Below are 24,371 nucleotides of genomic sequence, written 5' to 3' on the forward strand. Positions count from 1 at the left end.
TCTCTATGTAACAGTCACTCTGTGTATGCAAGAACAACTATCATATAATTCACCGATTAGCTTTGGCCAACTCAAATTTCTCTTGTAAAATTTACAAGTGAAGATGAGTTACAATTTGAAAGAAGTGATACTCAAATAAATCTTAAATACAGGCTCGGTTCCACGAACTCTAGGGACAGGGCAAACGTCTCCAAACTCGAGAAGCAATATCACATCCATAAGACAGGTAGACGACAACAATTAAACTGCATTTGATTAATTCCAAAAGTTAATGGTTTAAAAGCTTATGTTATCATTATGGATGTGCATCATAAGAGAGAATGATTCGCTTTGTCTATCTATCACACACACACACCACAAAAACCATTGATAGAAAGAGATATGGACATTTCTTGTACACACGATTGAATTCAAAATCAAGTGTTTCCGGTTCGGTGTACTGTCAAACTCTGCTCCGGAAATAATGTCACTTGTATATGGCATCTTACATATCATCTGTTTACACAGCAGTCTCTTCGCCGCCTCTTTCGACAGAATGTATTACTTCAGTAACATCATCTACCAGAAGATAAAGGAAATGGGTATCATCAAGGCTGCTCAACCAAGTGATGGACTGTCATTGATATCGTCATGAGACGAATCGACCATATAATTACATGTTATTCAGGCGCAAACCTCCGGTTCACAGAACGTATTTGCAGTTCACATGATTTTCGCTTGGTCATTTGTGTAAACATTTGCTGCGGCAAATTAACATGCCAACATTTCCAATTCAACTTTGCGATATCAGCTGTCATGAGAAAATTAGAGTTGCTAGCCATGAGTTGGCGCTCTGTCATAAATTCTAAATTTCCTCTCCCGACGTTTTTCATAAATTTGCTAAACAACTTATGTTCAACAAGTGATTAAGGGCAACGCCAATAAACATTTACTACCATTATTAAAACACTTTTGTCTGTGCGTGCATTTCCTGTACAACTTACGGCAATAATGATTTCTGGGCATCCGCTTAGAACATAATAACATAAGAAATAGGAGCACGAGTCGGCCATTTGTCCCCTTGAGCCTGCTCCACAATTCATTAAGATCATAGCTGATCTGGTCTTGGCTTCAACTCCAATTCCTAGCCCGCTCCCCATAACCCCTGACTCCCTTATCATTGAAAAATATGTCTATCTCCAGCTTAAACATATTCAATGACCCAGCCTCCACAGCTCTCTGGGGTAGAGAATTCCAAAGATTCACGACCCTCTGAGAGAAGAAATTGCTCCTCATCTCCATTTTAATTAGGTGACATCTTATTCTGAAACTATGCCCCCTAGTTCTAGATTGCCCCACGATGGAAAACATCCTCTCTGCATCTACCCTGTCAAGCCCCCTCAGAATCATCTACCTTTCAATAAGATCACCTCTCATTCTTCTAAACTCCAATGAGGACAGGCACAACCTAGTGATCCTTCTCTGAACTGCCTCCAGTGCAATTTTTTCCCTCCTTAAATAAGGAGACCAAAATTGTACGCAGTACTCCAGGTGTGCTCTCAGCAACGCCCTGTACAGTTGTAGCTAGACATCCCTCCTTTTATACTCCACCCCCTTGCAATAAAGGCCAACATTCCATTAGCCTTCCTAATTATTGCTGTACCTGCATGGTAACTTTTTGTGTTTCATGTACAAGAACACCAGATCCCTCTGTAACATAGCATTTTGTAGACTCTCTCCATTTGAATAATGTTTTTTTAATTTTTCTTGAAAAAGTGTATAACCTCACATTTTCCCACATTATACTTCATCTGCCAAATATTGGCCCAATCACTTAACCTATCTATAGCCCTTTGCAGGTTATTTGTGTCCTCTTCACAGCTTGCTTTCCCACCTATCACTGGATCATCGGCAAATTTGGCTAAATTACACTCGTCCCTTCTTCCAAGTCATTATTATAGATTGTTTACAGCTGATGCCCCAGCACTGATCCCTGTGGCACTCAACATGGTAGAGTTTGACAAACTGATAATGACCCATTTATCCCGACTCGCTGTTTCCTACTGTTTAGCCAATCCTTGATGCATGCTAATATATTACCCCAACCTCATGAGGTCTTATCTTGTACAGTAACCTTTTAAGAGGCACCTTATGGAATGCCTTCTTGGAATATAATTACACTACATCTACTGGTTCCACTCTCAGATACACTTTCTACTCCTTGCTACCCTTACCAGAGTCAGTTAGTATTTGATTGGATAATAATGGATTGACTCCATCGATAATAGTTTATTGCAAAATGTTGTCAAATCTCTGTATTAGGAGAAAGGGATGATCATCACCATAACAATGAATGTGTCTGTGTTGAGTCTGTTTGCGCGACGAAGATGTTATTACCTTTTAAACAGTGCATTGTGAATAACTGGTGTTCCAAACATTTAACAGGGTTGAAATGAGTTTAGCATAATTTTGCAAATAGATGTAACAGGAAGCATAGAACATTCTGATTGGTGGCAATGGGGCTGAAGTGTAAGCTCTCAAAGTTCTCTCATAGCTTGCTATTAAAACTGGTAAATATCAATAAACTGAAGGATATTTTGATATAGATATAATCGGTGTAGACAATTTAAAGGAAAATGCAAATGACCAATCTGAAAGCATTTATTTTGCTAGTTATTTACAACTCCACCACTTTTTGTTAAGTTCCCGCCAACCGTCACCACCTTGTTGTCTTTATCACCACTTTTCTTGCACTGTCAAAGAGTGAGTAAATAAACTGCACATTTTTGTCGAAGAGGAATATTATAAGGCCCTTCAGTTTCCACATTGCAACAAACTTTAGTAGTAGTGTGGACATTTAATAATGTTAAAGTTAATACTTATTTACAGCACGGTGTGAAAAGCAAAATCTCTTCCTTTCTGACTTTATTCTGGAACGAAATATTGCGGGGAATCAGCAATCCTTTACACGTACCGTCACGATGTTTCTTTGCATTTATCGGTTTGCACTCTATTCTCAGTATAATCAGAGTCCAACACAGGATAAATGCGGCGAGGCACAAACGAATTGGGATTGAATAAGATGTTAAGGAAGATCCTAGAAGATTATAGAAAGAGAGAATGATAATGGGAAATTCTCCCGTTTCCACTGCAAACACAACTACAGGGTCACTCTGTAATCCTTTCTAACCTTTGATTGGCAAGTACGGAACAATCATGATATTGTCATTCAGCATTAATGATCAGGGACAGAATCACACTGGGATGAATGTAATCGCCCTACGCTTCTCTGTGTTATTCACCCTACCTCAACTTGAGCTCATCCAAAACTCCGCTACTCATATCCTAACTCACCCCTGTGCTCACTGATTCCCATTTGCTCCCGTTCCGACAAAGCCCTAATTTGCAAACGCACATTCCTGGTTTCAAATCATCAATGGCTCTTACCCCCTTCCTATCTCTGCAACCTCCACCAGCCCTACAATTCTCATCGTACTCTTCAAATCACTCCATGGACCTCTCGCCCTCCATATCTCTGTTTCCTCCTCCAGCCCTACAATTCTCAGTCTCGTCTTGAAATCCCTCCATGGACCTCGCCCCTCTCTCTCTCTCTCTGTAACCTCCTCCAGCCCTAAAATTCACATTCTCATCTTGAAATCTCTGCATGGACATTGCCCCCTTCCCACCTCTGTAACCCCCTCCAGCCGTAATATTCTCACTCTCCAGTTTAAATCGCTCCAAGGCCCTCGCCCCCTCCTTATCCATGTAAACTCCTCCAGACCTACAATTCTCATTCTCGTCTTCAAATCCCTCCATGGACCTCGCATCACCCTATCTCTGTAACCTGCTCCTTCTTCCCTCCATCCATCCGATATCTGGGCCCGCCTCCAATTCTGACATCATTTGCATCTTTGATTTTATTCGCTGCACCATTGGGGGCCGTGCCTTCAGCAGCCTGTGCCCTAAGCTTTGGAATTCCCTCAGTAATCCTCTCTGACTCTCTACCACTCTTTCCTCAATTTCAGACGCTGATTCAAACCTACCTATTTGACCAGGCTGTTGGCCATCTGCCGACGTTCTCCTTATGTGGCTAAATGTTCTTCTGAAGCGCCTTGGTACGTGTTACTAGTTAAAGGCACCATATCAATACAAGTTGTTGTTGTTGAAGTCCCTGTAGGTATCTAAATTACTGGATTCTGCCTATTTGTACCGGCAATAGCTGCTGCCGATTAAGATTGATTACTTCATTACTTGGTTGATTTAATCAATTGTTAAAATCAACTTTATGACCATGTCCAGGGTGAAAGACTTTTGAACCAGGTTGGAGGATATTTCCAGCAGAACAACATCACTGGCATGCATTAGGCAGAAGAGTAATCATGGGATGAGGAAAGTTATATTCCCAAAAATGCTAGTTTATTTAAGTTGATTCCTACATCTAATGAACAGGAATCTCAGGCGGAATACAATATGGAAAGAGCGGAATGTTGTGTGCGTTTATGTCTCAGTGTTTGTATGTGAGTTTATGTGTGTGTGAGTGAGTTTGTGTGTGTGTGTGTGTATATATTTTTGCGTGTTTGTCTTTTTGTGAGTGTGTGTTTGTGAGTGAGTGTTATTGTGTGTGAGTGTGTGTATGTGTGTATGAGTGTGTGTGTGTGTGAGTGTTTTTGTGTATGTTTGTGTGTGTGTGTATGTGTGTGCGTGTATATTTGTGTGTATGCATGATGTCTGTTTATGATTGTATTGTGTGTGCTTGTGTGTGTGAGTATGTGAGTGAGAGTTTGCCTGAGTGTGTGTGAGTATCTGAGTGTTTCTGAGTGTCTGTTTTAGAATGTGTGTGGGTTTGTGTGAATCTGAATGTGTGTGAGTGAATGTGTGTGTATTTTGTGTGTGTGTGTGTGTGTGTGTGTGAGTGTGTGTGTGAGTGTATGGTTGCGTGTTGGTTTGAGTGTGTGTGTAAGTGTGTGTGTATGAGTGAGGGTGTGTGTATGTTGTGTGTGAGTGTGTTTGAGTGGGAATGTGTGTGTGAGAGTGAGTTATGTGTGAGTTTGCCCGTCCCTCTCTGTCTGTAATGCAAATAAACTGATCATTACAAGGGAAGGCAGAGCCGTGCATTATTTACCATTACATTGTGGATACTATGGGGTAGTTTGTGGATATGATTGAAACATGCATAGGAGGAATCTAGTGGTACCTGCTAAATTAATTGCATTTTCGTTAGAGGGTTCTGAGTTTGGGATAATTTTGTGTAAATAGCGAGAGTGAGGATCATCTCAAATTGAGCGTTTACCTGGCGGTAATATTAAACTTGTAAAATAGCTGCAACATCTCCATCAATGTTTCCTGTGTTAACTGGATAACTGTTATGCTGTTTTTCAGCGAAATATTCCAAGAGAAATTGTAACAACAACTACCAAATTAAATGCAGAAACAATTTCCTTAAAGTCTCGTATGTCTGATTTTTGCACAGTGGTTCTGGGCAAGGGTGGTTCACTTCCAAATACATTTAACGGCAATTAAATATGTGCCCCTCTCAAGCACATTAGGAAGAAGCTTCAAATCTATAGGACAAGCATCAGCCTGGTGTGTTACTGGGAAAATCGCAATGACAGGATGAGAAAAATTCTTTAAATCCTGCAACTCATCATATCATTGGATACTTCTAAAGTTAATGGCAACATAGTCAAGTATGACAGATTGATTCACTAATTGCTTCATTGATCCATTGCATTCCTAACTATTTTAATCATACATTAGTCTTTCATTCAATGATAAATTCATTTATTTTTTCTGCAATCAAGAAATAAAACAACTGATTCAGCCTAAATGGAAAAGAAATAAACAGAGTGAATATGTGAATCTCACTGACCTCTTACAGTTATAAGTACCGGGTCACTCAGAGCCGATGTTAGCTGTCTCCCCTCCACACTCCCCTCATACAGGCAGCTGAAATTTCCTCCTTCGGCATGATCTATATTATTGATAGTGAAAGTGACAGAATTGCTCCCTATAGCCGCAGGCTGGACACCTGAGTAATTATTTTTTCCGTGCCTGTATAAGTAAAATGTAAAGCCAGGAATGTCCCAGGAGATTGTACAGATAAAGATAACATTTCCACCATTCACAGCAACACTGGAGTCCACTGATATATTTGGTTTGGGTAGACCTGTATTTCAAAAGGAACAAGTATTAACAATCGATTCACAATGTAATACAGACTTACTTTCTGGATCCAAAATATTAATGGTCTGGACTTGTGTATACAGTGTATAATTTCAATGTTTGCAGGTCACACAAACTCGTAAAGATAGATAGATGTGAGAATGATAAAAAAAACACATGAGCTGGGCATAGTCGGGGTTTTGAAATGGGGAGAATCATTGCAGACTAAATTTAACACAGAGAAATATGAAGTGAAGATTTTTGGTAGGAAGCATGAGGAGAGACAATATAACCTACAAGGTATAATATTAATTGGGATGGAGGAAGCGAGAAACCTATTGTCTATGTAAACAATCTTTGAAGGTAGCGATAATGATTGAGAAGTCTGTTGAAATGCTCTATCAATAGAGGAACAGAATACAAAAGTAAGGACGTTGTGATAAACCTTTCTACCTCAATGGTTAAATCCCAGCCGGAGTATTGTGTCTAATTCGGGGCATCACATATTGGTAAGGATTCCAAAGCTAAGGCAAAGGGACTGATTGGACAGCTCTTTCAGAGCAGACACAGGCACGATGGACCGAATGGCCTCCTTCTGTGCCCTGTGATTCTGTGATTAATGGTGTCGCTGACAGTAAAGCATCAGCCTGTGTGTTCAGGTTCAATGGTAAAAACCTGAGCTGAGCGCAGACACCCTCTCTGTGAATATTAAGCAATGGTATGTTTAAAAATGGATGGTTTCTGTATATACTAAGAGAGTTGAATATACATATTCAAAATCTCTGCTCCCTTTCACTCAGCAGCTATTGTGACCGTCAATTCTAACCACTTGCTATTGACGGAGGATCTATATTGGCATTGCTACCGCTCTCCGTGGTTTGTGGTGTTAACCAAATCGCTCAGACAGGTCAGACATGTTGGGGTGAAATTGGAAATCTGGAACATAGATAGTGCAATAATACCCCACAGCCTGCAGAAAATGGTTAGGCATGTGGAGTATTCTGCACAGTTCTGGTCTCCATATTATTAAAATGTTAGAGAGGCAAAGGAGAAAGTGCAAAAAATGATTTTCAAGGATGACCAAAAAATCAGAGTTTAAAACTATCAGTAAATGCTGAACAGACTGTGGAACTTTTCACTGGAAAACAGAAGGCTGATGGAGATCTTTAAGATTATGAAAGGATTTGATAGGCTAGACTTAGTGAAAATGTTTCCACTTGTGTGGGAGTCCCAATCTGGGGGCCTTGAATATCAGATAGTCACTAGTAAATCCCAGATGGTGGCGAGAGTATGGATATCACTTCCACTTGGAGTGGTTGAGGTGAATAATTTGGATACATCTAGGAGTCACTCGATACACACATGAGGGTGAAGGGACTGGAATAATATATAGATAGGATGAGATGAATTAGTGTGGTAGCAGGCTCGTGTGGAGCTTAAGTACCAGCTTACACCAGCTGGGCCAAATGGTCTGTTCCTGTGTGGTAAATTCTATGTCATAATATGTAATGCAACAATGCTCCATTTCCACAACAGTAAATGCCGAATGTTTACCCCATTTTTCAAAGACACTATTAATAACGGAGCGCAGGGAGCCTCTATGTGAAATATATAAACAATTATCATTTAAACTGCTTCGAATTTTTAGTAAAATACCAATACCGTTGATTAGAAGTATTAACAATCGTTATTCCTCTTCACTGACCTGCTATAGTGACCGTCACTGCGTCACTGATCTGGGACCATAACCACCTGCTATTGACAGAGATTCTATATAGGCATCGGTACCGCCCTGCTTGGTTTGTCCCGTTAACCAAGAATGTTCCAATATTGTCCTTTGTGACGATTTGAGAAGTGTTCAGCCGTTGGTTTTCTTTGTAAAAGTAGATTTGACCATGATTCTCTCTGTCTACCGTGCAGGTAATGGTGACCATCTCTCCCTCTGAGTACACCCCAGCCGGTTGATCAAGTGATATCACTGGCGGTGTTAACGGTTCTGTGGTAAAATAAATAGAAAGAACAACAGAAATGGATTTCTGCATTATCTTGTGCCATGAAAGAGTGGTAACTCAGTAACGATTGTAACATATTAATGGGGAATGTTTGCATCGGCGACTGAGATTCTACAAAAGTGGAATTGATGGTTTCAAACAGAATTGGACAGAAAATAAACCAGCTGGGGGTCTAGTCCCAAAACCTTGGCTTATCACTGAAATTTCCTTCCGTGATATCTGGAGAAGGGGATGGCGTTGGTTTGAAATTAACATTTCTGCTAATTTAGTCCAGCCATAACTTGGGCTCTAGGATGTGGGCGTCGCTGGCAAGGCCGGAATTTAGTGCCCAACCCCAGTAGCCATTAAGAGGATGGCGGTCGGCCGTCTTTTTGAACCCACTTTTGCTCCCACAATGCTGTTCGCTACAGACTTCCAGGGATTTGACCGAGCGATGATGAAGGAACACGAAATATATTTCCAAGTCAGGAAGGTGTGTGGCTTTGAGTGGAACTGGGAGTTGATGCTGTTCCCATGCAACTACTGTCAAAATCTTTTATGATGGTGGAGGTCACGGGTTTGTGAGGTGTAGTCGAAATGCAATCCAATGACAGATATGGAAATGTAGATAATGAAAATATTTCACATATCAGGATGATATTGAAAATCTCGTTCCGCAGTTTCGGTTATCTGACTGAGAATCTTTAATCTGACAAGGCCAACCAGTCTGGTGGTGCCTTTTGAGGTGAATATACACACAGTGGAGTTAAAATTATGTAAGAATGATGCCATTTGACTTTAAACATTTCCCTGTGGTAGATGCAGAGATTTAGGGAGTAAAGCTGGAAATCAGGGTCATAGATTGTCTGATGACAAGACACAGCCTTCAGTCCCCCTGTCAGAAGGTCAGGAATTCACTTTGCAAAGTTTCAGCTCTCTCAGCTCCATAACACAGCATTCCCTCAGAACTGAGTTACACTGGCAATTGTAATCTGGCACCACATTACACTCCATTCAAGACAATGGAGGGTATCATTGGCGGAGAGTAAAACGGGAGGCAGCTCCCTATCCACTTCTTTCCCTCCTGGAGGATGTGGTTAAAGTTACCCTCCAAGTGTCGCCGCAGGCTGCGAGCTCATGTTTTATCAGTGTTGATTTCACAAAATTCAGATGCAGTTGAGAATACATTCGTCTTGTACAGTAGCCTAAAACAGACGCCAACCCGCTTTACACATCGCCAGATTTTAGTTTCCATTGCCTTCAATGGAATCAGAATTAAGGCAAGTGTGAAACGGGACGCCGATTTGATTTTGCCCAATCTGCAGTACCGTCCGTGTCGCTTTTCTGCCCCTTATCTCCAGTAGCGCCCTTTGCCATTAATGGATTCAAAGCGGGTGAATTCAGGGTCCAATATTACATGAATATTATCTAGAGTTGAGAAAGCGCATTCGATTTCCTCCCTCTCTCCTAACATTAAAACATTCATTTTGTTACAGTGATTAGAGCATGATTTTATTCAAAATACCGAGAGCTATGAAAAAAATATATGAAGAATCATCTGATCACTGTCACCTACCTGCTACAGTGACCATCACAGACTCACTGCGAAGAGATTCCAACCACCTTCCATTGATGGAGGTTCCATATTGGCACTGGTACCGCCCTCCTTGTCCTTTACTGATAACCGGGAATGTACTAATGTTGTCCTTTGTGATGATTTGATTGGAGTACAGACTGTGATTATCTTTGTTAAAGTAGAAGGTTTTATCCTGATTATCTCTCGTCACGGTGCAGGTAATGGTGACCGTCTCTCCTACTATATACACCCCAGTCGGTTGATCAAGAGCTATCTCTGGTGTTGTTAGCGAATCTGTGTTAAAATAAATGGAAAGTACAATGAGAAATGGTTCTGCGGATTTTCATGTACAGTGCAAGGTTGGGAACTCAATGATGATTGTGCAGTGTTGAAGTGTAGTTTCACTTTGGATACAGAGATTCCACAAAAGGGGAGATCGGGATTTGATTACAAAGAAGGAAAAACTTGCATTTCTCTAGCTCCTTTTTGACCTCGGAGCATCCCAAAGCACTTTACCGCCAATTTTCACTTTTGAAGAAAAGTCGCTGTTGTGATGTAGGAAATTAAATGGCAGAGCCAAGGTACCTAAATCAGCTCGAGTTCTCTGTCCAAAGTCCAGTTTTAAGCCGGAGATTTTAATCTGGGATACAAGCGGAACAATGAAATGGTTGCTTTGAAATGCCCAGTGCTGCTAGTTATTCCAGGTGAAGATGCGATCAGAAAGAGTGAAATTCTCCATTATACCTGCACTGCGGCCGGTACCTGTGCAAGTATGAAACCTCCGCCAAGGGAAGGCTGTTAGAAACCAACCTCAGCGAGGCTGTGATGGTCACACATTTCACATAATCGAGCTGTTTTGGTGGGCCTGCAAATATTGTTATCATTACTGTTGTGGTAGTCACTGGCATGGCCGGCAACTACTGTCCATCCTCACTTTCCCCTTCAGGATTGTATGTAACTTGGAGGGCAACTTGCAGGTGATGGTGCTCCCATGCGCCTGCAGCCCTTTCCCTTCTCGGTGGGAGAGCTCGCGGGTGTGGGAGGTGCTGCTGAACAATCCTTGGTGAGTTGCTGCAGTGCATCTTGTAAGTGGTGCACACTGCAGCCACTGAGCACCGCTGGTGGAGTGAGTACATTTTTAAGGTTGTAGACGGATGCCAATGAATAGGGCTGCTTTGTCCAGGATGGTGCCAACCTTACTTAGTTGCAGCTGCTCTCATCCCTGCATGTGGAAAGTATTCCATCAACCTCCTGACTTGTGCATGTAGATGGTGGGAAGACAATGCAGAGTCAGCCGGTGATTTTTTCGTTGTAGAATTCATAGCCTCCGACCTGTTCTAGTAGCCATGGTGTTTATGTGGAGCGACAGTCGGCGGGAATCGCGGGCTGGGCAGTGAGGGGTGAGTATAAAAGGCTCTAGAGACCAGGTAAGGCCTCAGTGTGGAGCGAGAGTCGGCGGGAATCGCAGGCTGAGCGGTGGGCGGTGAGTATAAAAGGCTCCAGAGACCAGGTAAGGCCTCAGTGCAGAGCGAAAGTCGGCGGGAATCGCGGGCTGAGCGGTGAGCGGTGAGTTAAAAAGGCTGCAGAGCCAGGTAAGACTTCAGTGCAGAGCGAGAGTCGGCGGGATCGCGGGCTGAGCGGTGAGCGGTGATTATAAAAGGCTCCAGAGACCAGGTAAGGTCTCAGTGCAGAGTGCGAGTCGGCGGGATCACGGGCTGAGCGGTGAGCGGTGATTATAAAAGGCTCGAGAGACCAGGTAAGGCCTCAGTGCAGAGTGCGAGTCGGCGGGATCGTGGGCTGAGCGGTGAGCGGTGATTATAAAAGGCTCCAGAGACCAGGTAAGACATCAGTGCAGAGCGCAAGTCGGCGGGATCGTGGGCTGAGTGGAGAGCGGTGAGTATAAAAGCCTCCAGAGAGCAGGTCAGGTGTACCAGTCTCCAATCTCGGAACTCAGAGGTAAGGAGAGAAGTAAAAAGAAAGCGATGTATGACGTCACCAGAAAGCAGGTAAGTGATTGGTTGGTGAGTATTTCTCTCTTTATAAACCGTAATTCTGTGGGTTTTGTCTCTAAAGTCTCTGTGGTGTAGCGGGGACTGTTTATAAACAAGGGCCCTTAAATATATCAGTTAGCTGTAAGGTAACTTCAATTCTGCGGCTTATATTTTCTAGGGTCTCTGTGGTGTAGGATGGACTTCTGCCATACAAGCGCCCTAGAGTATATATTTAATTGGTTGTAATGAATTAATTTAAATTAATTAAAGGGTTAGTCATGCCAGGACAGCCCAGCCCTGTGTTATGCTCCACCTGCGCTATGTGGGAATACAGGGACACTGCCGGTGTCCCTGACAACCATGTGTGCCGGAAATGTATCCAGCTGCAGCTTCTAGCAGACCGCATTGAGGCGCTGGAGCTGCGGATGGATGAGTTTTGGAGCATTCACGATGCTGAGAGGATCGTGGATAACACGTTTGGTGAGTTGGTCACACCGCAGGTAAGTGCTGCACAGGCAGAAGGGAAATGGGTGACCATCAGGCGGAGCAGTAGAAGCAGGCAGGTAGTGCAGGAGACCTCTGTGGCCATTCCCCTCTCAAACAGGTATATCGATTTGGATACTGTTAAGGGGGATGACTTACCAGGGGAAGGCAGCAGCAGCCAACTTCCTGGCACTGGGGGTGCATCTGCTGCACAGGAAGGGAGGAAAAAGTGTGGGAGCGCAATAGTGGTAGGGGATTCTATCGTAAGGGGAACAGATAGGCGTTTCTGTGGCCATAGACATGACTCCAGGATGGTTTGTTGCATCCCTGGTTCCAGGGTCAAGGGTGTCACTGAAAGGCTGCAGGGCATTCTGAAGGGGGAGGGTGAACAGTCAGTGGTCGTGGTTCACATTGGGACCAACGACATGGGTAGGAAGAGGGATGAGGTCCTGCAGCAAGAATTTAGGGAGCTAGGTAGCAGATTAAAGAGCAGGACCTTAAAGGTTGTAATCTCTGGATTACTCCCGGTGCCACGTGCTACTGATTATAGGAATAGGAGGATAGAGCAAATATGTAACGGCACAAGGGAGTAATGCAAGACTGGATGGCATTTATTTTAATGCAAGGAGTATTGCGAATATGGTGGATGAACTGAAGTTGTTGATGAACACATGGGAGTATGATATTGTTGCTGTCACAGAGACATCGTTGCGGGAGGGGCAAGACTGGCAGCTCAATATTCCGGGGTATAGAATCCTCAGGCGAGAGAGAGGGGTAATAAAAGAGGAGGGGGTGTCACAATATTTATTATGGTGTCAATTACTGCTGTAAGGAGGGATGATATATTAACAGGTTCCTCTAATGAGGCCATATGGGCAGCACTTAAAAACAAAAAGGGGGCAAGCACTTTGCTGGGAGAGTACTATAGGACCCAAACAGTCAGGGGGAGATAGAGGAACAGATATGTAGGCAAATCTCAGAGAAATGTGCAAATAGTAGGGTAATAATAGTGGGGGATTTCAACTTCCCCAATGTTAACTGGGATAGTCAGAGTGTGAAAGATTTAGAGGGTGCAGAATTCATAAAGTGCATCCAGGAGAGCTTTTTGAGCCAGCATGTAGAAAGTCCTACAAGAGAGGGGGCGGTACTGGACCTAATTCTAGGGAATGTGCCCGGGGAAGTGGTAGAAGTGTTAGTGGGTGAGCACTTTGGTGACAGTGACGATAATTCGGTGAGATAAAAGTTAGTCATGGAAAAGGACAGAGATGGACCGGAAATAAATGTTCTAAATTGGGGAAGGCCGATTTTAATAAGATAAGGCAGGATCAGCTACTTGTAGGAAAATCCACATCGGAGCAATGGGAATCTTTCAGAAAGGAAATTGAGAGAGTACAATGGCAACATGTTCCCGTAAAGGTCAAGGGTGTGACAAACAAGCCCCCGGAACATTGAATGTCAAGGGAAATACGAGAATGGATTAGGAAAATAAGGGGGGCCTAGAAATAAGGTATGGCCCCGCCAGGTCTTTTGCGCCCGAAATTTTGCACCCGCCAGGATTCCCGTAGCGCCCGCCTAAAATTCAGTTGCAACGGGCCAAGATGGCGGCGGGCGCTATTGCAGGGTTTGGCCGCCTCGCTAGGTGTGATGAATGTCACTTTCAGGCGTCCAGCTCCCGCTGCGGCACCCGATGCGGTGAGGCAGGCTGGGGTACTGCAGGCCTCCTCCTGCTCTTAAGGAGGAGCTGCCTGCAGCCGTCAGATCACCGGTGGATTCCCCCGGCAAATGAGCCCGGCACCACAGAGAAGTGCCGGGCTCGTGGGATTCAGACATCAATGCCGCGGGGGGGTGGTGCAGGAGTCCGGGGAGGGAGGTGCGGGCAGGCGGCCGCCGGAAAAGTGGCCGGCCGCCACTCCACCTTTATGCGCCGGCCTTTCGGAGCTGCAAGACCCCGTTTCACAAACGCTGTTTGCGGCTGCCACGGGCGAGGCGGCCGCAACTGAATTTGACCATCGGGCCGGAATAGCATTGCAACCGGGGCGCTGCGCACACCGATGATGTCATCGGTGCCGGCGCGGCGCTATCGGCTAACGCCGATGTTAGGGTCCATCTGAATTTCGGCCGATAAAAAACTTCAGGCGCAAACCACTTTATAGCTAATAAGTGGGCGTAAACGCGACTGAATTTCTAGGCCGGGGTCTTTTGGAAGATACAAAGGACTAAAGACAGAGGAAGCCCTAGAGGAGTATAAAAAGTGCACGGGGATATTTAAAAAGAAATTAGGAGAGCGAGGAGGTGCCATGAAATAACACTGGCGAGCAAAATAAAGGAAAATCCTAAGGTGTTTTATAAGTATATTAAGGGCAAGAGGATAACTAGGGAAAGAGTAGGGCCCATTAGGGACCAAAGTGGTAATCTGTGTGTGGAGCCAGAAGATGTAGGTGGGGTTTCAAATGAATTTTTTGCATCTGTGTTCAATATGGAGGAGGACGATGTAGATGTAGAAATCGGGCAGTGGTACTATGATATACTTCAACATATTAGCATCGAGAGGGAGGAGGTACTAGCGGTTTTGGTAGGCTTAAAAGTAGATATATCCCCAGGCCCGGACGAGATGTATCCCAGGCTGGTGTGTGAGGCAAAGGAGGAGAATGCAGTGGCTCTGACAGAAATTTTCAGAACTTCTCTGGCCACAGTGGATGTGCCAGAGGACTGGAGAACAGCTAACATAGTACCATTATTCAAGAAAGGCAGTAGGGATAAACCAGGGAATTAGAGGCCAGTGAGCCTAACATCAGTGGAAGGAAATTATTGGACAAAGTTCTGAGGGACAGAATTAGTCTCCACTTGGAGAGGCAAGGATTAATCAGCGATCATAACCATGGCTTTGTCAGGGGAAGATCATGTCGGACCAATTTGATTGAATTTTTCGAAGGGGTGACTAGGTGTGTGGATGAGGGTAGTGCAGTGGATGTCGTATACATGGATTTCAGTAAGGCTTTCGATAATTTGCCGCATAGGAGACTGGTCACGAAGGTAAGAGGCCATGGGGTCCAGGGTGCCTTGGCAAATTGGATCCAAAACTGGCTTAGTGGCAGAAGGCAGAGTGTGATGGTCGAAGGTTGTTTTTGTGACTGGAAGCCTGTGTCCAGTGGGGTACCACAGAGATCGGTGCTGGGTCCCTTGTTGTTTGTGGTCTACATTAATGATTTGGATGTGAATGTAAAAGGTATGATCAGTAAGTTCGCAGATGAAACGAAAATTGGTGGGGTGGTAAATAGCAAGGGGGGTAGCCTCAGTCTGCAGGACGATATAGACGGGTTGGTTAGATGGGCGGAACAGTGAGGTGATGCATTTTGGAGGGACTATCAAGGCAAGGGAATAAACAATGAATGGTACGATCCTAGGAAAGACAAAGGATCAGAGGGACCTTGGTGTGCATGTACGTAGATTCCTGAAGGCAGCACAACATGTGGATAAGTTGGTTGAAAAGGCATATCGGGTACTTGCCTTCATTAGCCGAGGCATAGAATATAAGAGCTGGGAGGTTATGATGGAGCTGTACAAAACGCTGGTTAGGCCACAGCTGGAATACTGTCCGCAGTTCTGGTCGCCACACTATAGGAAGGATGTGGTTGCATTGGAGAGGGTGCAGAGGAGATTCACCAGGATGTTACCTGGGCTGGAGTGCTTCAGCTATGAGGAAAGACTGGACAGGCTGGGGTGGTTTTCCTTGGAGCAGAGAAGGCTTAGGGGGGACCTGATTGAGGTGTACAAAATTATGAGGGGCATAGATAGGATAGATAGAAAGGAACTTTTTCCCTTAGTAGAGGGGTCAATAACAAGGGGGCATAGATTCAAGGAAAGGGGCAGGATGTTTAGAGGGGATTTGAGGAAGAACTATTTCACCCAGAGGGTGGTTGCAATCTGGAAATCACTGCCTGAAAGGGTGGTAGAGGTAGGGACCCTCACTACATTCAAGAAGCATTTGGATGAGCACTTGAAATGCCATAGCATACAAGGCTAGGACCATATGCTGGAAAATGGGATTACATTGGGCAGGGCTTGATGGCCGGTGCGGACCCGATGGGCCAAAGGGCCTCTTTCTGTGCTGTATAACTCTATGACTCTATGACTCTAACTTGGAGTTGATCATAGAATCATAGAAATTTATAGCACAGAGAGGCCCACCTTTCCCGTGCCGGCCAACAAAGAACTATCCACCCTAATCTCACTTTCCATCACTTGGCCCGTTGCCTTGCAGGATATGGCACTTCAAGTGCATATCCAAGTACTTTTTAAAAGTGATGAGGGTCTCTGCCTCGACCATCTTTTCAGGCAGTGAGTTCCAGATCCCCAACACCCTCTGGGTGAAATACATTCTCCTCAAATCCTCTCTAAAACTCCGATCAATTACTTTAACTTAATGTCCGCTGGTTATCGACCCTTCTTCTAAGGGATAATATATTTTTCCTATCCATTCTATCTAGGCCCCATACAATTTTATACACCTCAATTGGGCCTCCCTTCAGCCTCCTCTGTTGCAAAGAAAACCACCCCAGCCTATTCACTCTTTCCCCAGCTAAGGCAACATCCTCGTAACTCTCCTCTGCACCACCTCTAGTGCAATTACATCCTTCACGCAATGTGGTGAACAGAACTGCATGCAATATTCTAGCTGCGGCCTAACTAGTGTTTTATACAGGTCAAGCATAACCTCCCTCCTCTTATATTCTATGCCTTGGCTAATAAAGGAAAGTATGCCATTTGCCTTCTTAACCACCGTATCTGCCTGTCCTGCTGCCTTCAGCGATCTGTGGACATGCACTCCATGGTCCCTCTGATCTTCTGCACTTCTGTGTCTTAACGTTTATAGTGAATTCCCTTGCTTTGTTAGCCCTTCACAAATGCACTATGTCACACTTCTGCAGATTGATTTCCATTTGCCACTCTTCTGCCCACCTGACCAGTCCATTGATATCTTCCTGCAGTCCACAGCTTCCTACTTCAGTATCATCCACACGGCCAATTTTTGTATCAGCTGCAAACTTCTTAAACATACTTCCTACATTCAAGGCCAAATCATTGATATATACCACAAAAAGCAAAGGAACCAGTACTGAGCCCTGTAGAACCCCAGTGGAAACAGCCTTGCAATCCCCAAAACACCCTTGGGCCATTATCCTTTGTTTCCTGCCTCTGATCAATTTTGGATCCAACTTGCTACTTTGCCTTGGATCCCATGGGATTTCACTTTCTTGACCAGATTGCCATGCGGGACCTTATCAAAAGCATTGCTAAAATCCATATTGACTACATGAAACGCATTAGCCTCATGGACCCTCCTTGTTACCCCCTCAAAAATGTAATCAAGTTAGTCAGATAGGTCCTTCCCTTAACAAACCCATGCTGACTGGCACTGATTAATCCGTGTCATTCTAAATGAAGATTTATTCTGTAAGATCAGGTAGCGGTCGCCAAATGTCAATGCACTGTAGTAGGGCAGACAAGGCTAGTATATGTACAAAATTTGCAAGATATGGACTGCCTGGAAGCATAAATGCAAGAAATATCTTCAGGCGGACTCGTTTCAGCACAAAGCCAATGTACATGTAAGAGTGGAACTTGGAGTTGATGTTGTTCCCATGCACCTGCTGCCCTTGTCCTTCTGGGTGCTGAAGTTCACGAGTTTGCGAAGTGCTGCCGAAAAGTAATGCACATAGGAATATGGACCCGCACAAGGAAATTAGATTAAAATACCACGCATAACAGGATCATTTTGAAAGTCTTGGCACGCAGATTCTTTTCTCTGACAGAGAAACCTGTAATGTGTCAAGGCCAGTCAGTCTGGGGAGCTTCTTGAGGTGATGCTACACTCAGTGGAGTTAAATCCCTGGCGCCGTTCTGTACCTGTGGCACTAAACTTTGATAGTTCAAACATATAGGGGATTATTTTTTCTCAGGCGAATCCTTGAAACAAGTCGTCAATATTCGACTTTACTCAAATAAATAAATGGAGAACTTTATCAGGCGGGGCATACAATGGACGGTCGAAATGCTATCGCCCGTTTTGCGCAACCGCCCGTGACCAATTTCACTGCCTTATCTCCAATAATGCCCTTCGCTGGTAACAGATGCACAGCGGGTAAATGCAGGGCCCTGCTTTGCAGGAATCTTGTCTAGAGTTGAGCAATAATGTCAAAACTCATCCGGTTATCTTCCTCTCTCTTAATATTAAACCATTAATGTTGATACAATGATTAAAACATGATTTTGTAACTTACCAAAAGCTTGAAAAAATATGAAAATCCTCTGCTTCCTGTCGCTCACCTGCTACAATGACCGTCACAGGCTCGCTGCAATGAGATTCTAAACGCCTTCCATTGACGGAGGTTCTATATCGGCACTGGTACCGCCCCCCTTGGTCTTTCCTGGTGAGCGGAAATGATCCAATGTTGTCCTTTGTGACGATTTGCTCGGAGTACAGCCGTTGATTATCTTTGTTAAAATAGAAGGATTTATCGCGATAATCTCTGGTTGTACTGCAGGTAATGGTGACCATTTCTCCTACTACATACACCCCACTCGGTTGGTCAAGAGCTATCACTGGTGTTGTTAGCGGATCTATGTTAAAATTAATAGAAATTACAATGAGAAATGGATCTGCGGATTTAAACAATGCATGTTTGGGAACTCAATGATGATTACGCTGTGTTGAAACGCAGTTTCACATCGGATACAGAGATTCCACAAAAGGGGAGTTTGGATTTCATTACAAAGAAACAAAGAAAGACTTGTATTTCTACAGCGCCTTTCATGACCACGGGCCGTCCCAATGCGCTGTACCACCAACTTCCAACTTTTGACGTGTAGTCGCTGTTGTAATGTACGAAATCAGATGGCAGAGCCAAAAACCTAAAGTAGCTCGAGTTCGCTGCCCAAAGTCTGGTTTAGGTCGGAGATTTTACTCTGGGACACGACGGGAACAAGGCAATGGTTGCTTTGATAAACCCAGTGCAGATAATTTAGCCCAGGTGAAGATGCGATCAGAAAGAGTGAAAGGCACCGGCACCAGTGCAAGTATGAAACCTCCAACAAGTGAAGGCAGTTAGAGCCCAATCCCAGCGAGGCTGTAACTGTCACACATTTCACATAATCGAGCTGTTTTGGTGGGACCACAATTATTGTTATCATTACTGTTGTGGTAGTCGCTGGCATGGCCAGCAGCTGCTGTCCATCACTAGTTTCCCCTTCAGCAGGTGGTGGGTGGCCTTCTAATTGAACCAAAGTGAGGCCGGTGCAGTCAAAGTGCACAGCAATGCAGTGAGTTCTAAGATTTAACGATGAAGGAACAGCGATATATGTCCAAGTCAGGGTGGTATGTGACTTGGAGGGGAACATGGTGCTGGTGGTCTTCCCATTCGCCTGCTGCCCTTACACATGGAAGAGGTTGCGTGTTTTGAGGCTGCTGCTGAAGAGGATTTGGCGAGTTGCTGCAATGCATCTTGTAGATGGTACACACTGCAGCCACGGTACACCGGTGGTGGAGGAAGTGAATGTTAATGTGGTGTATGAGGTGCCAATCAAGGGAAGCATTTTTTCTTTAGTGGCTCCTTGAAGCAGGTGGTCACGATTTAATTTACACACATTGAAAACAAACTCATGCGGGGCATAAAACGGGCGGCCCAATCGCTATCGCCCGTGACAGTTTTCACCCCCTTATCTCCAGTAACGAGCTTTGCCGGTAATAGATTCACAGCGGGTAAATGCAGGGCTCAGTGTTACAGGCATCCTATCTAGATTTGAGCAATAAGATCAAAACCCATTCAGTTATCTTCCTCTCCACTAATATTAAACCATTCATTTTGTTGCAGTGATTAAAGCATGATTTTATAAAAATACCAAGAGTGAAGAAAAATACATGAAAAAATCTCTGCTCCCTGTCACTCACCTGCTATATTCACCGTCACAGGCTCGCTGCGATGAGATTCTAACCACCTTCCATTGACGAAGGTTGCATATTGGCACTGGTACCGCCCTCCTTGGTCTTCATTGGTCACCGTGAGTGTTCCAAAGTTGGCCTTTATGATGGTTTGAGCTGTATACAGCGGTTGATTAACTTTGTAAAAGAAGAACAGTTTACTGCGATAATCTCCTGTCATGGTGCAGGTAATGGTGACGGTCTCTCCTGCTACATACACCCCAGTCGGTTGATCAAGCGATATCACTGGTGTTGTTAGTGAATCTGTGGTAAAATAAATGGAAAGTACAATGTGAAATGGTCCCGCGGATTTTCAAGTGCAGTGCAAGTTTGGAAACTCAATGATGATTGTGTGTTGTTGAAGCACAGTTTCACATTCCACAAGAGGGGAGTTCGGGATTTGATTACAAAGAAACAAGGAATGACTTTCATTTCTATAGTGCCTTTCATGACCTCGGGACGTCCGAAAGCACTTTACCACCAAATTATTGCTTTAGAAGTGTAGTCGCTTTTGTTATGTAGGAAATCAAATGGCGGAGCCAAAGAACCTAAATCAGCTCGAGTTCTCTGTCCAATGTCCGGTTTTAGGCCGGAGATTTTATTCTGGGATACGAGGGGAACAAGGAACTGGTTGCTTTCAAATCCCAGGTTCTCGTAATATCGCCCAGGTCTCGAGTTTGTGAAGTGTTGCCTAAATGCTATGCAGAGTGAGATATGCAAACACACAATGTAATTAGATTAAAATATCACGCATAGCAGGATCATTTTAACATTTCGGCACGCAGAATCTGTTGTCTGACAGAAAGTCCTGCAATGTTTCAAGGCCAGTCAGTCTGGGGAGCTTGTTGATGTGACACTGCAGTCAGTGGAGTTAAATCCCTGGCGCCGTGCTGTCATTGTGGTGATACACTTTGATAGTTCGAACATGTGGCAGTTAAATATATTCTTCGGTGAATCCTTGAAACAGGTGGTCACGATTCAATTTTCCACACATAATTAAATGGATAACAAAATCAGGTGGGGCACAAAACGGTCAGCGTAATCGCTATCGCCCGTTTTGTTATACTGCAGGAGACACAGTTCATTCTCGTATATTGTCATTAGCTGAGGGACAAGCAATGCTATCCGATTTTCTTAGAGTGAAAGAAAATAAATCTTACCCACTACCGTTACCTCCACTGCATCACTTCCCCCTGCGGTTATCTGCCGCGCTGACACTGGCATAAATGCTGGCTTTGCCACCGACACCCAGATCACATAAGTGAACAAAAAAACAGCATTACTTAGACATTGCGGGTTTAATTTTCCCGGGCGGTAGAGCAGAACACGTGAAAGAAAGAGATTCGGACGCCCTTTTTTCTGATTTTCCTTATCAGTTGTTTATATCTGAACCCACCTGTGGAGATTTTAACCCTACTCATTCAGCAGAAACCTGGCCGCTGGGCAGTTACATTGTCTTGGCTCTTTCCAGCTCATAGCTCATGGTGAGACTTAATGGGTAATTGTGACCTAATCCACCAAACAGGAAAGAGCTGGTGGATTAGGTCACAGGAGTAATCTTCTGATCCGGTCCCCACACTGTTCGTGATGTCAATGGTGACCGCGGATTCCCATGTTTTGGCTGTGATCATTTTGATTGGAATATTTTGGCCTCCTTTGTACAAGAAGAAACTGCTCCCTGAATATGAAGACCCTGCTTCACAGGTAACTCTGACCATCTCCCCTATCACAAAAACTTTATCCAGACGGCTAAGAGATATTGATGGTTTGTGAGGAGAACAAGGAAACACATTAATGATAAACCAATATCCCGCCAGGCGGGAGGGGGTCCGCTGTTTGCTTTTCTCCACGTACTATTTTACTCTCCTCGAAGTCAAACGAAAGTAAATTCCAAAAGGTTGTGAAACGATCATCCGATCCGAATTTATGCTGCACAAAATTCAATGGAGGGTGTAATCGGGCGGAGTGTAAAACGGGAGGCCGGCTTCAAACCAGCTCTTTCCTGTTTGGTTGATTAGGTCACAATTGCCCATCAAGTCTCACCATGTGCTGTGAGCTGGAAAGAGCCAAGGCAATTTAACTGCCCAGCGGGCAGGTTTCTGCTGAAGGAGTAGGGTTAAAATCACCCCCAGTGGGATCGGATATAAACAAATGGAAAGGACAATCGGATAAAAGGGCATCCGATTCTATTTCTTTCTCCTGTTCTGCTCTACCGCCCGAAAAAATTACACTCACGATATCTCAGTAATGCTGTTTTCTTGTTCACTTATGGGATCCGGTTGTCGGTGGCAAAGCCAGCATTTATTGCCCTTGAGAAAGTGGTGGTGAGCCACCTTCTATAACCGCTGCAGTCCGTGTGGTGAAGGTGTTCCCACAGTGCCTTTAGGGTGGGAGTTCCAGGATTTTGACCCAGCGACGGTGAAGAATCGGCTATATATTTCTAATTCAGTATAGTGTGTGACTTGGAGGGGAATTTGGAGGTGTGATGTACCCATGCGCCTGCTGCCCCTGTCGTGCTAGGAGGAAGAGGTCGGTGGTCTGGAAGGTGCTGCTGAAGAAGCCTTGGCCAGTTGCTGCAGTGCTTCTTGTAGCATTATCCCAAAAGATATTTGGGTAATTAAATTCCCCCAATACCACCACACTATAGCTCTTGCACAACTTTGCGATTTCCCTGTAGATTTGCTCTCTACCTTGTTCTCACTATTTAGAGGCCTATACAATATCCGCAAAAGCTTGTTAATACCATTTCTGCTCCTCACCTCTAACCAAATGGATTCTGTCCTTGTTCCCTCACTTTCCAAAACTACAATGTCTTCCTTAAATAGCTCTACCACCCGCAGCATTTTTTCCTTCCCTATCTTTTCTAAACACCTTGTACCCTTGAATACTAATTGCAGAGTCCTCACCGTTTTAAGCCACTTTTCCGTTCTTACCACAACATCATATTTCCACAAGGCTAATGTTGCTTATAGCTTACCAACATTATTCAGCAAAGTTTGTGTATTTAAGCACATGCATTCTAAACCCATTTTTGAATTTTAATAGCCTTTCTTATTCTGCTCCTATCTAATGTGGTTCGAATACCTCCTCTAGTACTATCGTCTCTCGTACTATCCAAAACACTTACACTTTTAAGCACCTTCTTCCTCTTTTCTGCTCATATATGCTGCTGCCCATTCCCCAGCCAAGCTAGTTTAAAGCATCCCCAATAAGAACTAGCAAACATCCCCGGGGAAATATTGTTCCCGGCACTGTTGATGTTTAACCCACTCAGCTTGTGCAGGTTCCACATTCCCCAGAAAAGTTCCCAATGCTTTCGGAAGCTAAAGCTCTTCCCCCTGCACTATCTCTCCAGCCATGCATTCATCTGTTCCATCCTCTTATTCCTGCACTCACTAGCACGGGGCACGAGGAGTAATCTGGGGAATGCCACCTTTGAGATGCTGCTTTCCAATCTCTCTCCTAGCTCTCTAAACTCTGCCTGCAGGACATCATTATACTTCCTGCCAATGTCATTGGTACCAAAATGGAGATGGACCTCTGGCTGTTCACCTGCCCCCCACAGATTGTGCTGCCGCCCTCAGTGTCATCCTTGATCCTGGAACCAGTGAGTCAACATGCCATCCTGGAGCCAAAGCTGCTGCCGCAGAAACGTCTATCTGCTCCCCTAGCTATCGAATCCCCCACCACTATTGCTCTTCAACTCTTCTTCCTCCCCAACTGTGCAGCTGCACAAACCTTGGTGCCGTGGACTTGTCTCTGGCTGCTCTCCATGGTGGAACCACCGTCCTCACCAGTGCTCAGAACGGACTACTGGTTGGAGAGCGAGAAGCACACTGGGGACTCCTGCACTCTCTGCCTGTTCCTGCTCTTCTGACCAGCCATCACCCATTTCCTCTCTGCCTGCACACTCTTAAGCTGTGGGGTGAGCACCTCCCAAAATGTGCTATCCATGCAAATCTCAGCCTCGCGAATGCACCACACTGACTCCAGCCACTGCTCAAGATCGAGATTCTGCAGCTGGTGACACCTCCAACTCATGTGGTTGTCCAGGATACACGATGTGTACAGGACATCCCACATGTCACAGGCTGTGCAGCCCACGGGAGCGAGCTGCCCTGCCATGCCTCTAGTTATTAGATAAATAACTATCTCAGATCCCTGTGCCGGTCCCACGCAGGTCCGTCTTCTGCGGTGTCGGGTTTCCTCTC

At 44.6% G+C, this 24,371-nt stretch overlaps 1 protein-coding gene across 1 annotated transcript; it reads right to left on the bottom strand.

The window, feature by feature from the left end:
• Positions 1-2,362: 2,362 nt before the first annotated feature.
• Positions 2,363-23,189, bottom strand: LOC147087482 (Fc receptor-like protein 5). The gene is made up of 7 exons (XM_085977760.1): positions 23,138-23,189; positions 20,131-20,424; positions 18,510-18,803; positions 9,756-10,002; positions 7,847-7,893; positions 5,849-6,145; positions 2,363-3,076 (listed from the first exon to the last, which is right to left on the bottom strand). Exons 1-7 carry the CDS (start codon positions 23,187-23,189, stop codon positions 2,859-2,861), a joined length of 1,449 nt encoding a protein of 482 aa, XP_085833886.1. The 3' UTR covers positions 2,363-2,858.
• Positions 23,190-24,371: the final 1,182 nt, after the last annotated feature.

This window comes from Somniosus microcephalus, unplaced genomic scaffold (genome assembly GCF_052327205.1).
Source record: "Somniosus microcephalus isolate GS21.2 unplaced genomic scaffold, FLI_Smic_1.0 unresolved_chr5, whole genome shotgun sequence".
Lineage (NCBI taxonomy): Eukaryota > Metazoa > Chordata > Chondrichthyes > Squaliformes > Somniosidae > Somniosus > Somniosus microcephalus.

Excerpts from the sequence above, each read along its gene's own strand:
- LOC147087482 (XM_085977760.1), bottom strand. The coding sequence starts at position 23,189 with ATGGGTTTAGAATGCATGTGCTTAAATACACAAACTTTGCTGAATAAT. Across the intron at positions 20,425-23,137 it reads AACTTTGCTGAATAATGTTG|ATTCACTAACAACACCAGTG; the intron begins GTAAGCTATAAG and ends ATTTTACCACAG. Across the intron at positions 18,804-20,130 it reads TGTGACGGTGAATATAGCAG|ATCCGCTAACAACACCAGTG; the intron begins GTGAGTGACAGG and ends ATTTTAACATAG.